Source organism: Atheta coriaria, unplaced genomic scaffold, assembly GCF_025399875.1.
Source record: "Atheta coriaria isolate IRGN ID8LTWV9N9 unplaced genomic scaffold, Caltech_Dcor_3.1 hic_scaffold_4_pilon, whole genome shotgun sequence".
In the NCBI taxonomy this organism is placed as follows: domain Eukaryota; kingdom Metazoa; phylum Arthropoda; class Insecta; order Coleoptera; family Staphylinidae; genus Dalotia; species Dalotia coriaria.
Window position 1 is genome coordinate 6,226,901 of NW_027045446.1, and position 13,380 is coordinate 6,240,280.

The following is a 13,380-nucleotide window of genomic DNA, read 5'->3' on the forward strand; positions in this document are numbered from 1 at the left end:
TGTGAAGGCCACGCCACACACCGGCAAAACTATCAGCCGTAACAGGTGTTTTCTCCCATTCTACACCCCATTTTCTATTCCTACTTATTCCACCAAGTCTACACGCAGCTCAACTAGCAACTAGTAGCAATAGTAGAACCTGTTGCATAACTTACCTCACTAAAACAACCGAAAACAAGAATCAGCAACTAATATTTATAAATTTACACGCCATGATAAAAGTGCAAGTGAATTGTTGACTTTCGATCGTAAGTTTTTTGTAAATCTGTATACATATTTAGCGTTTGAGTCATAGATTCAATTCATCTAGATATTCTCCTTCTCTCCGGGAATCCGTCCTCGCCCTACTTCCATCTTACCAGCCCACAACGTGCGCAAGTCGCGCACCGGGCACCAACCGCGCACACAACCGCTCGCATGGTTCGCAGTTGGAGTAAGACCGGCGTCTCGTGTGTACGCCAACGCACTCGCAGCTAACAAAACACAACCAGAGACTGCACAAAACACAAGGAGAAAAAAGACGCGCGCCCGACGCGGGTGTTGACACAAAACAAAAGACAATCGTGCAGTGTGCATCTGTGAAATAGTGTGCGGGTAACCACGATGGCGGCGACGGTGGCGATGCCGATGCCCACCGCGTATTATGACGGCAGCCGGCTCTTCGCCGGCCTTGCGGAGTACATTGGTGTTTCGGTTGATCAGGTGAGTGAGCCAACAATAGGAATATTTCCATTTTTGCAAGTTTAGTTTATTTTATTTTATGCTGGTTGTATTGTTGTGTGATACAGCTGATGCTTTTGGTTTTGTTGGGGGTTTTGTAGCTTCCATTCTTCGTAGGGTTGGAGGGATGTGGAGGGACAGTGTGCATCGTGCCTTTTCCAACTGCATCTTTTCGTTCTTTCGCCATCGCAACCGGTGTGTGGTGGTAATGGCTGTGTACAGGCAGTGTGTGCACTGACTCTCCTGTACCGTTTTATCGATTTTACGTTTTCGGCGCGAATTTCGCGAGCACATGCTCACAGTATTAAATTAATGATTAGTACAGGAATTGAATTAATTCTGTAATTGATTCTACATCTGGTTGTATCAGTATTTTTGTTGTTGTGCATTCCTACAAGTTGTTTTTCATTAAATTGCATTTTTAAGTTTTTATTGAATTTTGTGGTGTAAATGTTGGTATATTTAGATGTAGAATTTTATACAGAGTCTGTTTCTGAAAGATTTATGAATATAACTTGTTTGGTTTTAAAATTATTTGGTAAAAACTGCAAATTGGTTAATTTTTTTGGTTAATTTGAATTTATTTTATTAATAAATTTTGAATGCAACAAGTTGCAATTACAATTCTTTTGCAATTCTATTCTATATTAAATTCTGTGTCTAACTGTGTAAAATCAACTTGTTTACGTGATTAGCTGGCGTTTTACGTTGCAAAATATATAAATTTCCCTAGAAAAACGCATTGAATCGCGTATAAATCTTTGTTTACTCATGTTGTTTACAAAATAATTACACATCTAAATAGGATTTAATATATTTTGATGTAGAAGACTTTATTTTTGAAAGAATTATCTAAATAAATTGTTTGGTTTTAGAATTACATATTTTGAAAAAACTGCAATTTTATTAATTTTTGGTTAATTTGAATTTATTTTGTTATTAACTTTTGAATGCAACAAGTCACAATAATAATTCTTGTAATAATAATTCTAGTCTATATTAAATTCTGCGTATAACTGTGCAACAATTAACTTGTTTACTCGTTTCACTGACATTTTATGCCACAAAACGTATTAATTTTCTACGAAAATCGCTTTAAATTGCGTATAAATCGTTATATACCAACATTTTCCACAAAATGTTTATACATTCAAATAGAAAATTCTAATACAGATTTGATATTTCCAGGAATCACGTCTCCACCTCATCTGGTTTAAAAGTTATTGTTGAAAAACCATACAAAAACATATTCTATACTCTCAACTGCGCAGTTTTGAACCCATAACCTCTCATTTTTAGGCACGTTAGATGATGTTAAGTAAGGTTAGGCACTCGTATATTTCCACACTTCTACACATTAAATGCATTTGTTTGTGTTGTTGACATTGATGCGTTTTTATTGCATCGCGCAACAAATCATTGTTAGGTCGTTGGCACTACTGCTCACGCGATATGTGTGCGTAGAGGGGAGGCGGTTCATTATCTCGATCAGTCCCCGCAAGAAGTTCTAGCGGTGCTCTATCGCGTAGTCTAGACGTCGATGCGCCTCCTGGGGATCAGTACAATGATCTACGATTAGCCCATGCAAGAATTTTACGTTTTTTTTCTGCGATTTACCTTGAAATTTTACTGATTCATCAATAATAAGTGAAAGAAAGACATTTACTGCAGTGTGTACATTTTTTTTAGGTTAGGTTATTGAGGTTATGTTTTCCCAGTGGACATCTTTAATTTTACTGGGAAAACGCTGAAAACTCACATGAAACAAGCCGATATAAACCGAAGTTGTAAATTCTTTCATGTGCGGTTATTTTTAGGCTAAAGCATGCACGAAATGCAGTGGCGTGGTCTAATTTTATTAAAATAAGGTGGGGCTACACATAACACTCACGCAAATTGATTAATTTTATTTTCTGAAACATTTTAACGGAATTAAAAACTATTCATTTAAAAAAAGTAATTTTCTCATAAAATAATGAATTAATTTTACGCACGCCACTGATATAGTCACACCCACACTTTATCCATCCACATGGCTGCTAACGCAGCTAAGTAAGTATAAGATTAAGATGGATGTACGAAAATAGAACAGAAACTTGTGATGCATTATTTAATTCTCCTCGTTAAAGACAAGACGTTTCGATTTGAAACGCACCATTACATACCAAATTGTAAATACAATTGTATCTTTGCGTTTGTATTTACATAATTTGCGAAGTGTGATAAGATTCCGCAGATGTGCGGTCATGCGGCAAACCGTTTTGTAAACATTACACATCATTCATATTCGCGTATATTCGCAGATTTCGTATTTGCATGGTGTTATAGCACTGTTATCTTAATGGCGTTTTTTGCTGCTGATACACATTTCTCACTTATGTTTATTATTTTATTGCTGACTTTACATTGCATACTATCGTTTCCTGGTCATTTAAGTTTGTGATTTAAATGGTAATTACAAATGCTTATTTATTTATAGTAAACGCCGTGAAATTTGAAGGTTTTTAATCAGATATTATATTTTTCCAAATTTATCAAAGATATTTTTATCTTGATATTTTTAGATGTAGAAAGATATACAGAATCATTTTCTGAAAGAATTAGGCCTGTAGCTTGTTTGGTTTTAGAATAATTCGAAAAAACTTGAAATTTTTAAATTTTTTTATGAGGACTTGATCGTAATTTGTTAATAACTTCCGAATGACACATTATACATTAATAATTCTTTCAACAAATGATTTTGTATTAAATTCTCCATCTCCCTTCAAAATATAAATTTGATAGCGCTTATCAATAGAGTCCTATGCATTAAAATAGTTTGATTATTAGTAAAATCCGAGATTTTTAATACTTTTTAAATGAGATTTTATATTTTTACAAATTCATAAAAGTAAATCTTAATAATTTCAGATGTAGAATGAAATACAGAATCATTTTCTGCAGAAATCATGTCTGTACCTCGCTTAGTTTTAAAATGATTCGAAAAAATGTAATTTATGAAAATTTTCCTTCTGTGTGCAATTTAAACTAAATTTATTAATAACTTTCGAATGCAACAAGATACAATAATAATTCTTTCACAAAATAATTCTATATTAAATTCTGCAAATTCTGAGAATGAATCACATTGATAGCGCTTTTCAATAATGTTGTACGCATTAAAATATTTTGATTAATTCTTATTCCAAGAATATTGGATTTGATTGAATCCATTGGGAAACAAAATACTTTCGATAAGATTTCTCTATATTCAGTATATTTATTGACGCAGATAGCGGCATTATAACAATATAAAAATGATGAGAGTTAATGTTTAATTGTTTCCTGACGCACTTGTGCACTCGCACACTTGTAGCATATGATTCTCGTTTCAACGACATCACGCCACTTTTGATCATTGTACCAACTCCTACTACACACGCATCACTATATAAACACTGCATATAAACATAATATTGATGACTGGCATTTTCTATTTTCGCATACTTTTCAAATTACAATATTCAAACAAATACGAAAACTATACCACCACCACAATTAAACAAATAAAAAGAAAACCATATTCATCGTTAATGATATTATTTATTTACGACATGATAAATAATTTCTGTAAAAACAGGAAATCATAAAAAATAAATCACTGATTGAAGATTGAAGTTCAAGTTGAGTAAATAATAAATTGATTTCTATTTTTTGCATGTTGGATTGTTGACTCTCTTGACTTCATTTAATTGGCGTCAATTGTTCTCGCTCGAGTGTGCGACATGTTGTTGCCGTTTTAACAACACGATAATTGTGATCATCGTTACGATCGCGCCGTTATTATTATTGACATTCATTGCGCGCTTGCGTCGCAATGCGAATGTTATTTAGGTAGTACTAGAACTCAATTTGGCTGAAATACCTCGCTAATCTTAATTATTGCTTGAAGTGTCGCAATAATAAGTGGTTTAACATTTTCAGCGAATAAACATCTATTTATTGCTTTTGTTAATTGCTGCAAGTTGCTTATCATCTTTAATTATAGCTTCTATTCAAGTATTAGTATCTTATCTTAAGTAAAGTCTCAATGTTGTATATTTAGATTTTTCTAGTGTCAAATGAAGGTTTTAGACGCAAAATAGGGTTATTTTGAGGTTAAAATTAATATCTGTCAGTTTTTTGACATTTAAAATGGTCGCTCATGATTTTAATCATCAAATATGTTCTTTTTTTACCTATTTTGAGGTTATATTGTATTTCTGTCAAAATGTTGACATTCAAAAATGGTCGCATCGTCAAAATTGTCATTTTTACTTGTTTCTGGGTTATATTTTGGTCCTGTGACTATTTTAACAGTCCTATTGTGCATCCAACCTGTGATGTTGAGTAATTTTTTCACATTTATCACAAATGAGTCATAACTCATTTTGATTGTTTGAAATGTTCGATACACTGCACATTATTCACACTTTTGTTGACATTTGTTATTCTAGTTTATTATTTTTAACTTCTCCTGATAAAAATAGACTTTTTCGAACATCGTGTGATCTGTTGCAATATTACGTGCGTTATTAAACTTTAAACTTAAATACTTCTTAAATGAGCCGCAGAAACGCAGCGCAACGGCCTTGGCTCTTTATTTTACGACTTAAATATGTTAATGAAACTCACTGACACTGACTGGAAATGGGATTCAACGAGTTGTGAATTTAAATATACATGTAATTTTAGTTTTAATAAATATTAACGTAAAACATTTTGTTTGTTTTTAGGTTTTTAATGAAAAACATGTGAAAATGTCACAGTATTTCGCAAAATTTCAATGGATTTCATTTATTGTCGCGGTGCAGTATTTGTTTTGATTTTTTGATGATGAAATCATTCCACAATTCAATGTAATTGTAAATGCATCATGCGTATGCATGAGGCATTCGTCTGCAGTCGGCTTGAATGTTTCGCGGTTGGCTGAAAGTGAAAACGTGAAAAGTAGCACACAAGCGCGTTGAATATGATCTGATGCAATTTGTCGTCGCATCTGAACTTGAGTTTTAATTATAAAGGCTTACGCAATGAGAAAACTTTAATTGAATTTATTTTCCGTGCATTTTTAAATCGATTCTAGTTGCTTATGTACCGCAACGTTGCGGTTTAAAAGCTATTATCAAATAAGTCTCTTACAAAAGCGAGTTTGAATTGAATGCATAAATTGGTTGATAAATAAAACCGGATGTAGCTGATTTGGTATATGAAAATCACAGTTAATGGTCACTGGGATGAAATAAATTGAATCATTTTTACATTTTTACGGTTGATTCGGTCATATGTCATTAAAATGTTCTGTAACATGTTAGTCATTAACTTTTCACAGTAAATCTTGACAATTTCAGATGTAGAATTTTATACAGAATCATTTAATGAAAGAATCATGTGAATAGCTTCATTAGGTTTTGAATTATTCGAGAAAAACAGATTTTTCTTCATATTTTTAATGAGGATTTGAACATAATTTGTTAATAACTTCCGAATAACACAACATACAATATTAATTTTGTTAACAAATTATTCTGTACTAAATTCTGCATCTTCCTACAAAATATAAATTTGATAGCGCTTATTAATAGAGTTCTATGCATTAAAATATTTTGATTATTACGAAAATCACTGATTTTAATACTTTTCTAATCAGATTTTATATTTTTACAAATTTATCAAAGTAAATCTTGATAATGTCTGTAGCTCGCTTAGTTTTAAAATAATTCGAAAAAATGTAATTTTTGAAAATTTTCATTTTTTGTGTAATTAGAACTTAATTTATTAATAACTATAGAACACAACAAGATATACTAATAATTCTTTCAACAAATGATTCTATATTAAATTCTGCATCTCCATGAGAAAAAATTACATTGATAACACTTTTCAATAACGTATTGTGCATTAAAATATTTAAAAATCACATTTAATCAACACTTTTTTGCAATAATTTGAATCTTTTTTACATTTTTACAGTTGATTTGTCCACATGTCATCAAAATTGCTATTTATTTCGATAATAGCATACGCTACAGCCGAAAGTTGTAAATGTAGAAAAAACTCCGATTAAAAGTGGGCATTTCGATTCGTTTCAATGTCAATATTGTTTCAATTGGTGTGCACTGGCGCGCGAATGATTTACGCATACGCGACAACAAAAAATACACGTTAGTCAGATCTGCAACACAAATTGTACATATTCCACCATGTTATGTCGCGTATTTTTTCTCGCATGGCTGACGCTCAGACCTCGAAATACATTTACACAGCTTGCACTCACTCAACTCACTTATTTGGGCACTATAAGTGCTTACGTACTTTTAGCGTACATGCACATGCTAAATGTAAGCTCAATGAGCTTAAAATAGCAGGAAAATGTGGTTGGAGATAAAAATCACAATTTTTATGATTTTACAGATTTTTTCTTTAACTCACGCTAAGTTTTGCTTAATTTGGTTGCAGGTTAATTTCGTGATCAGTCAGTTTGTAGCATTAGCTCTCGCATCACTATTCCGCACTGCATTGCATCCGTCGAAGACGCAGGCGGCCACACGCCATGGATTTGGCCTCATCTTTGGACTCATCATCGGTTATTTCTGCTTTGGAATGTGAGTCACAAATGATTTATTGGCAAACAAATCACATCTACGTTTTTTCTTTCTACTTAATTTTTTTCTTCTTAATTAGCGTTTAAAAATTAAATAATAACATTTACTTAATTTGTAATTAACATTAACTAGGTAATAATTATGTTATTAGAGTGAAATTGACACTTTCTAACAGCTCTAGAAACCGAACAACTATAATTTTCTTTCCTTCATTTATTGATTTAATTTGCTGAAAATATGAACACTTTTAATTTACTTTTTGCGATGTTTTTATTGGTTGCAGGCAGGCGATTCACTTGGCAGGGTTGCCATCAATATGTTATATTGTCATACGCACCACAAATCCGGAAATTATGCAAAGGTATAAATTACGCATTTATGTAAACATTGTCATCGCTTTTAAATATTTAAATATGTATTTACCAGTACATGTTTTTGTCGTTAAATGTATTTATAAGTTTATATATTTCCCATGTCGTGCAACAAGTCGTTAGGTATAACTTGAGTCTAAAATAACTACCATTCTCGTATATTTCTTTTAAGAATAGTTGTATACTAATTCTCATAACGATACTAACGAAAAATGGGAATGTTTCATAAACTAAAAGTGGTAGAAAGGAACGGATTGGACATTCTGAAAGAATGTAAAATGTTCTATAAGATAAGAATATAAAATAATTATAATTCCTGGAGTAAAAGGTCCAAAAACGTGACTAAAATTGCTAAAAATTGATTTTTTTGATTTTGCACATTTTTTTCAAATTTCAATATCTCGTAAACCAAAAGAGATAGGAAGGAATGGATTGAAGATTCTTAATCTAAAATTTTCTATAGTTAGTTATTATATTAAAATCGAGAAAACAAGAGCAAAACTCTGTGTATTTTCTATCAATATTATTGCGAATACCTCATAAACGAAAAGTAATCTGTTATTTCAGAATGGTCCTGGCTGTAGCATTGATATATTTGTCCTGCATACATCTACATCGACAAGTTTACGACTATGGATCATACAGTTTAGATATAACAGGTATGCTGCTTCCCCCACCACTTTTTGCGGGTATTCCACTTGTATCATTCTTTGTAGCATTTCTTGTAGCATTCTTTCACGATGTAATTTTTTGTAACCTCTCACAGGTCCATTAATGGTCGTCACACAAAAAGTAACAAGCCTTGCATTCAGTATACACGACGGCCTGTGTCGTAAAGACTCCGAAATGACAAAAAATCAACGCCATTACGCCGTAAGACGAATCCCCACCACGTTGGAATACTTCAGCTTCGTCCTACAATTTCCGTCTCTCATGGCTGGTCCCGCAATGTTCTACAAGGACTATATCGATTTCATCGACGGTAACAACTTTCACACGACAGCTAATGTAAGTAATATCATACTGCAAACAATATCATTCGATTAAATTTACTCATTCTCTTTTTATCAGGGCAAACTGAATAACAATGCAGGTAAAACTGTTGTGCTGGAACCGTCGCCATTACCAGCCGTCATAAAAAAGGTCTCGATGTCGTTGTTCTTTGCTGCTGCATTCGTGAACTTCCTGCCGCAGTTCCACATCGAGGGCGTGAAGGACGACGACTTTGTGGAGAACACCACACTGCTCTACAAGTTCTGGTATCTTAGTATGGCGACGATGTTGGTTAGGTTTAAGTATTACTTTGCGTGGTTGTTCGCCGACGCCATTTGCAACAACTCAGGGATTGGCTTCGCCGGCTATGATGCTAATGGTGGAGCCATGTGGGATAAATTCTCAAATATACATATTTTTAAATTCGAGGTAAGTTATTTGATCAATATTAGTTCCCAGGGTGATGAAACAAAAATGTATTGATTATACAAGTCATAATGTCATTTTTACTTCATTTACGTATTATACATCAAGTTATTCCTTGTTAATATAAAATTAATCAAAATGGGAACGCGTAAAAGCCACAAACAGTCGCACAACATCGAAGACACATCGAGGAGTTGAAAGAAGACATTCTCGAAGATGTCCCCAGTGTTACAATCTCCGAAATCATGGATTACATCCACCAGAAACAAAAACTCGTCATCACTGTCAAGTTTACCACATTGGATCGAGAAGTCTTCACGCAATCTTATGCTGGCCAGAGTACAATCGCTGAAGTTAAAGAGATTCTTAAAGAAGTCTTCAATATGTCTACCGTTGAGAAAATCGTAATATCACAAAACGGCACTGTTCCCAAAGATGACGAACTTTTATCATCTTTAGTCTATGATAAACATTTTATGATGGATCTGGATTTACAATCCACCGACCCAAAAGAGTTTATAGCTGCTCACAATGCGTACAAATCATTTACGGTCCCTGATATTATCACCGTCACTGTAGTGTATGATGATTGCACGTGTGAGGATTTCGTTGTCGAGGTGGAAAACCGCTCCATTTTGAAACCGTTCCTCGGAGGATATCGTGATCGTATCACACAGATTGAATACCATCATGGATACACACAAACCGGTCCGTTTGTGAAAAAAGATGGCAAGGGAAAAACGCACAGGACGACGCAGACGTACAAAATGCGTAATCGTAAAGAAGATACTATGTATTCACGAGCCACGCAGATGTCTCGACAAGATTATTACATTCCCAATGTGTGTGATAAGGTTATTACAGCTGGCAAATACGAATCGGCTGATGATAAAGCAACTAGGATTGATATAGAGGGTGCAGTGAGGGTTATTCAACGATATTATCGTGCGTGGAAACTGCGCAAAGCTCTAAAATTACTCCTGGCAGAGTATAGAAAGCGAATACTTTTGGAGCAAGAAGAATTGGATCATTTACAGAAAATGGACGATGAGAGAAAGAATCGCGAGTTGATTGGGAAAGTGTTTCCGAGAACAAAAGCGGATTTCTTTATGTTGTACACAATGTTGGAGAATTGGAAAAAGCGCAGATTGATCAGATTAAAAAGATGGCGTGTGGACCATCGAAAATGTCCCAGATGTATCTCTTACTAGAGAAAGAAATCGACATGTTAATGTCCATAGAACAACAGAAAAAGATCCTCAATGAAGACAGACGAGTACAGCGGGATTTAGAATTTTTAAAAACGATCAGTACGCCGCTATCCTGGAATAGTGATTATAAAAATCTCTATATTGAAATGGATACGCTCGAGACGCAAGCCGGGCGTGAATATGTCGACTTATTTCGCAGGGTGTGTGATACATCAACAGGAATCGAGGGACGTATGCAAGCGTACATGGATGTGAAACTATCACTAAGAAATCACATGCATTGTGAAGTTGGTTTGGAGATTATCTCTCTGATTGATCGTGCGTGTCTCCTGATCGGTCGTGGTTTAACCGATCCTCATCTTGAGGAGTTACACAAACGTATTGAGGCTTGTATCATGAAACACTATCACATGAAGGAGTGTAATCGTAACATTGCTCTGCGTTACCACCGCGTCACTGAGAAACTCATGAAGGATAATCTCTTCTATTGTCATCGTTGTAAAATGTTTCGGACGCATGATGAGTTTAACATTGAGCACACCACAACTGCTCTTACTGTGTGCAAGAACTGCTCGATTGGTGACAAGATCATGGAACCATGGCGAGATATTCAACCATATAGGTTTTTATTGAAGTTGATTCGCAGGGATGAACGAAGAAAGTCTTCACATTGTTCCATTGCGTATATCCTGACTGAAAATGATATTTATCATATAATAACACAGATTTGGCAGTCACATTCGGTTATTAGTGAGGTGAATGATATTTATAAGTTGAGGTTGTGTAGGTTCTTCAAGGATTTACCATGGGCGCCATGGAATTGTATTTTGTTGACTGCCGAGGAGGCAAGAGCACATTTGAGTATTAAGGATTTGAAGACTGTGTATGATCCTGGGTTCTTGCAACTTATCTGTAACAAGCACATTTTGGCGAAGAGGTTTTTCAAGCGGGCGATCAAACTGAACGACTATTTTCAGGAAATTGGGGAGGCGAAAATCAGATGGGATGAGATCTTTGAGAAGAAGGAGTTTATTGCTGTGAATAGCAAGACTACGATCTTCCTTAGTTGTCATTAATGTGTATTGGGACCATTTTTAGCTAAATTTTGATTGACTGTATTAGACTTGGGTGCCATTTTGTTTTAGGTGTTTATTTATAGTAATACTCATTGTATTTCACCCTAATCCATCAAAATTTAATAAAAACATGCATAAAATGTCATATTTCTTATTAATATAGGTTTTAACTGCAATTATTTGATGAAATTCTGATTATTTTCAGTTTGGAACAAGTTTGAAAGAGAGTATCGAAGCGTGGAATGTTGGGACCAATCAATGGCTGCGCATGATCGTCTACGAAAGAGTAGATAAACACGCGACAATGCTCACCTACGGATTGTCTGCGTTGTGGCACGGCTTTTATCCCGGCTACTACTTGACGTTCGCCAATGGGGCTGTGTTCACTTTTGCTGCCAGAACGGTAAACATACTCATAATTCTCCAGGATAATTGACAATCGTTAACTTGCTACCTCCTACCGCCCGTCATGATGCAAGGAAATCGATATCAATTATTCTCTGTGGTGGTCTTTTGAATTTTAATTGGAAAACGTTGTTTTGCAGATGAGGCGCACAATCCGCCATTACTTTACGGGCAACACCGAACTGAAATTCATCTACGACGTCCTCACATTTATGACTACGCGATTTGTCATGTCCTACATCACATTTACGTTTGTCCTGTTGGAATTCTGGGGTGGAGTCAGATTATACTTGTAAATATGGCGAATCTAATTGAAACGGAACTGAAATTAATGAATTTCCATCTTGTTTCAGACATATGTACCTGTGCCTTCACATTGTAGCATTAATAGCTTTATTCCTAGTGCCTCGTGTAGTGCCGAAAGCAAAACCGGGCGATTCGACGCAACTAACGGCAAATGGCAGCATTGCCCACGTGCTGAAACAAGCGAGCCCCATCACAAACAGCGTCTCCAACCACCACGACTGACCGAACACGAACCATGTCACCTGTTATCGCTTTCTAGAAGCAGTACCAAATAACTTGTAGACTAACAAACTCAAAACAACTCACCATCTGCATACAAACTGAACCAAACTTCTGTATCAAGTCGATGATGCGTTTTCTTTCAATATTTGAGATTTTTTTTCGAAGATTAACTTGTGGACTGCACGAAGTAAGCACATCGAATAGAAATAAATATTATATACGTGAGAATAACATATATTACATATACATAGCATTTATATTCGTATCTGGAGGCAGCCAACAGACATTTTTGTGTATATGTCGTTCGGATTTTGTACAATTTTGGTATTTTCAAGTTTTATCCAAACAGGAAACTATATCGGAGCGCTTTTTTTAATCTTTGAACCATGAGAGAGAAATAAAACTGTACATTTTAGGATTAACACTTAACAAATATTCTTCCATTGGAAACTTTGTCTTCTTTTTTTGTAATATAAACGTATCAACTAACAAGAGCTAAAAACTGATAAGTAATGCGTGTCGAAAGTGTTTGATTGTTAATGTTAAATCAATAAACATGCAATAATAAGAGCAATCAGCGAATTTACCTTCAATCACAAACTGGAAGCGATTTTATCAATTTGAAGGTCTTTACCACGTCTTTATTAAGTTTGTGAAGGTTGTGTAAACATTGTAAACATTATATGAAAATGATACGATTGATGTGTTGTCGTTTATCAGACGTGAAGACTGAACTAATGAACATTTACGTGTTTCTGATTGTTTTTATTACAACGAGCAAGTTTATTGTTCTTCTTTTCTATGTATTTCTTATGAGCATTCATGCTGGTCAGTGTATTCTATTATTCGATAAATTATATGTGAAAAATCGGCTATAGTTACTCAAAATAAACATTCATTTTCATTATTGTACTTGTTTCCTCGCACATTTGCAGTTTTTCGATAATATCATCTAAACGAAAGGTGCTACAGTGATAATTCTTTGACTAATCGCTTTGTTTAATTAAACTTTATCGTTTACAACGTA

The 13,380-nt window shown here is 34.5% G+C and overlaps 2 protein-coding genes across 2 annotated transcripts; both read left to right on the forward strand.

The window, feature by feature from the left end:
* Positions 1 to 106: 106 nt before the first annotated feature.
* oys (lysophospholipid acyltransferase 6) lies at positions 107 to 13,257 on the forward strand. Its single transcript, XM_065301460.1, has 10 exons — positions 107 to 248; positions 311 to 702; positions 7,198 to 7,343; positions 7,627 to 7,704; positions 8,282 to 8,373; positions 8,481 to 8,722; positions 8,786 to 9,136; positions 11,626 to 11,823; positions 11,966 to 12,117; positions 12,179 to 13,257. The coding sequence occupies exons 2-10, from the start codon at positions 604 to 606 to the stop codon at positions 12,351 to 12,353; spliced, it is 1,533 nt and encodes a 510-aa protein (XP_065157532.1). The 5' UTR covers positions 107 to 248; positions 311 to 603; the 3' UTR covers positions 12,354 to 13,257.
* Positions 9,148 to 11,565, forward strand: LOC135791147 (IQ motif and ubiquitin-like domain-containing protein). The gene is given in 2 exon segments (XM_065301459.1): positions 9,148 to 10,273; positions 10,276 to 11,565. Coding segments are annotated over 2 exon segments (2,040 nt in total). The 5' UTR covers positions 9,148 to 9,378; the 3' UTR covers positions 11,421 to 11,565.
* Positions 13,258 to 13,380: the final 123 nt, after the last annotated feature.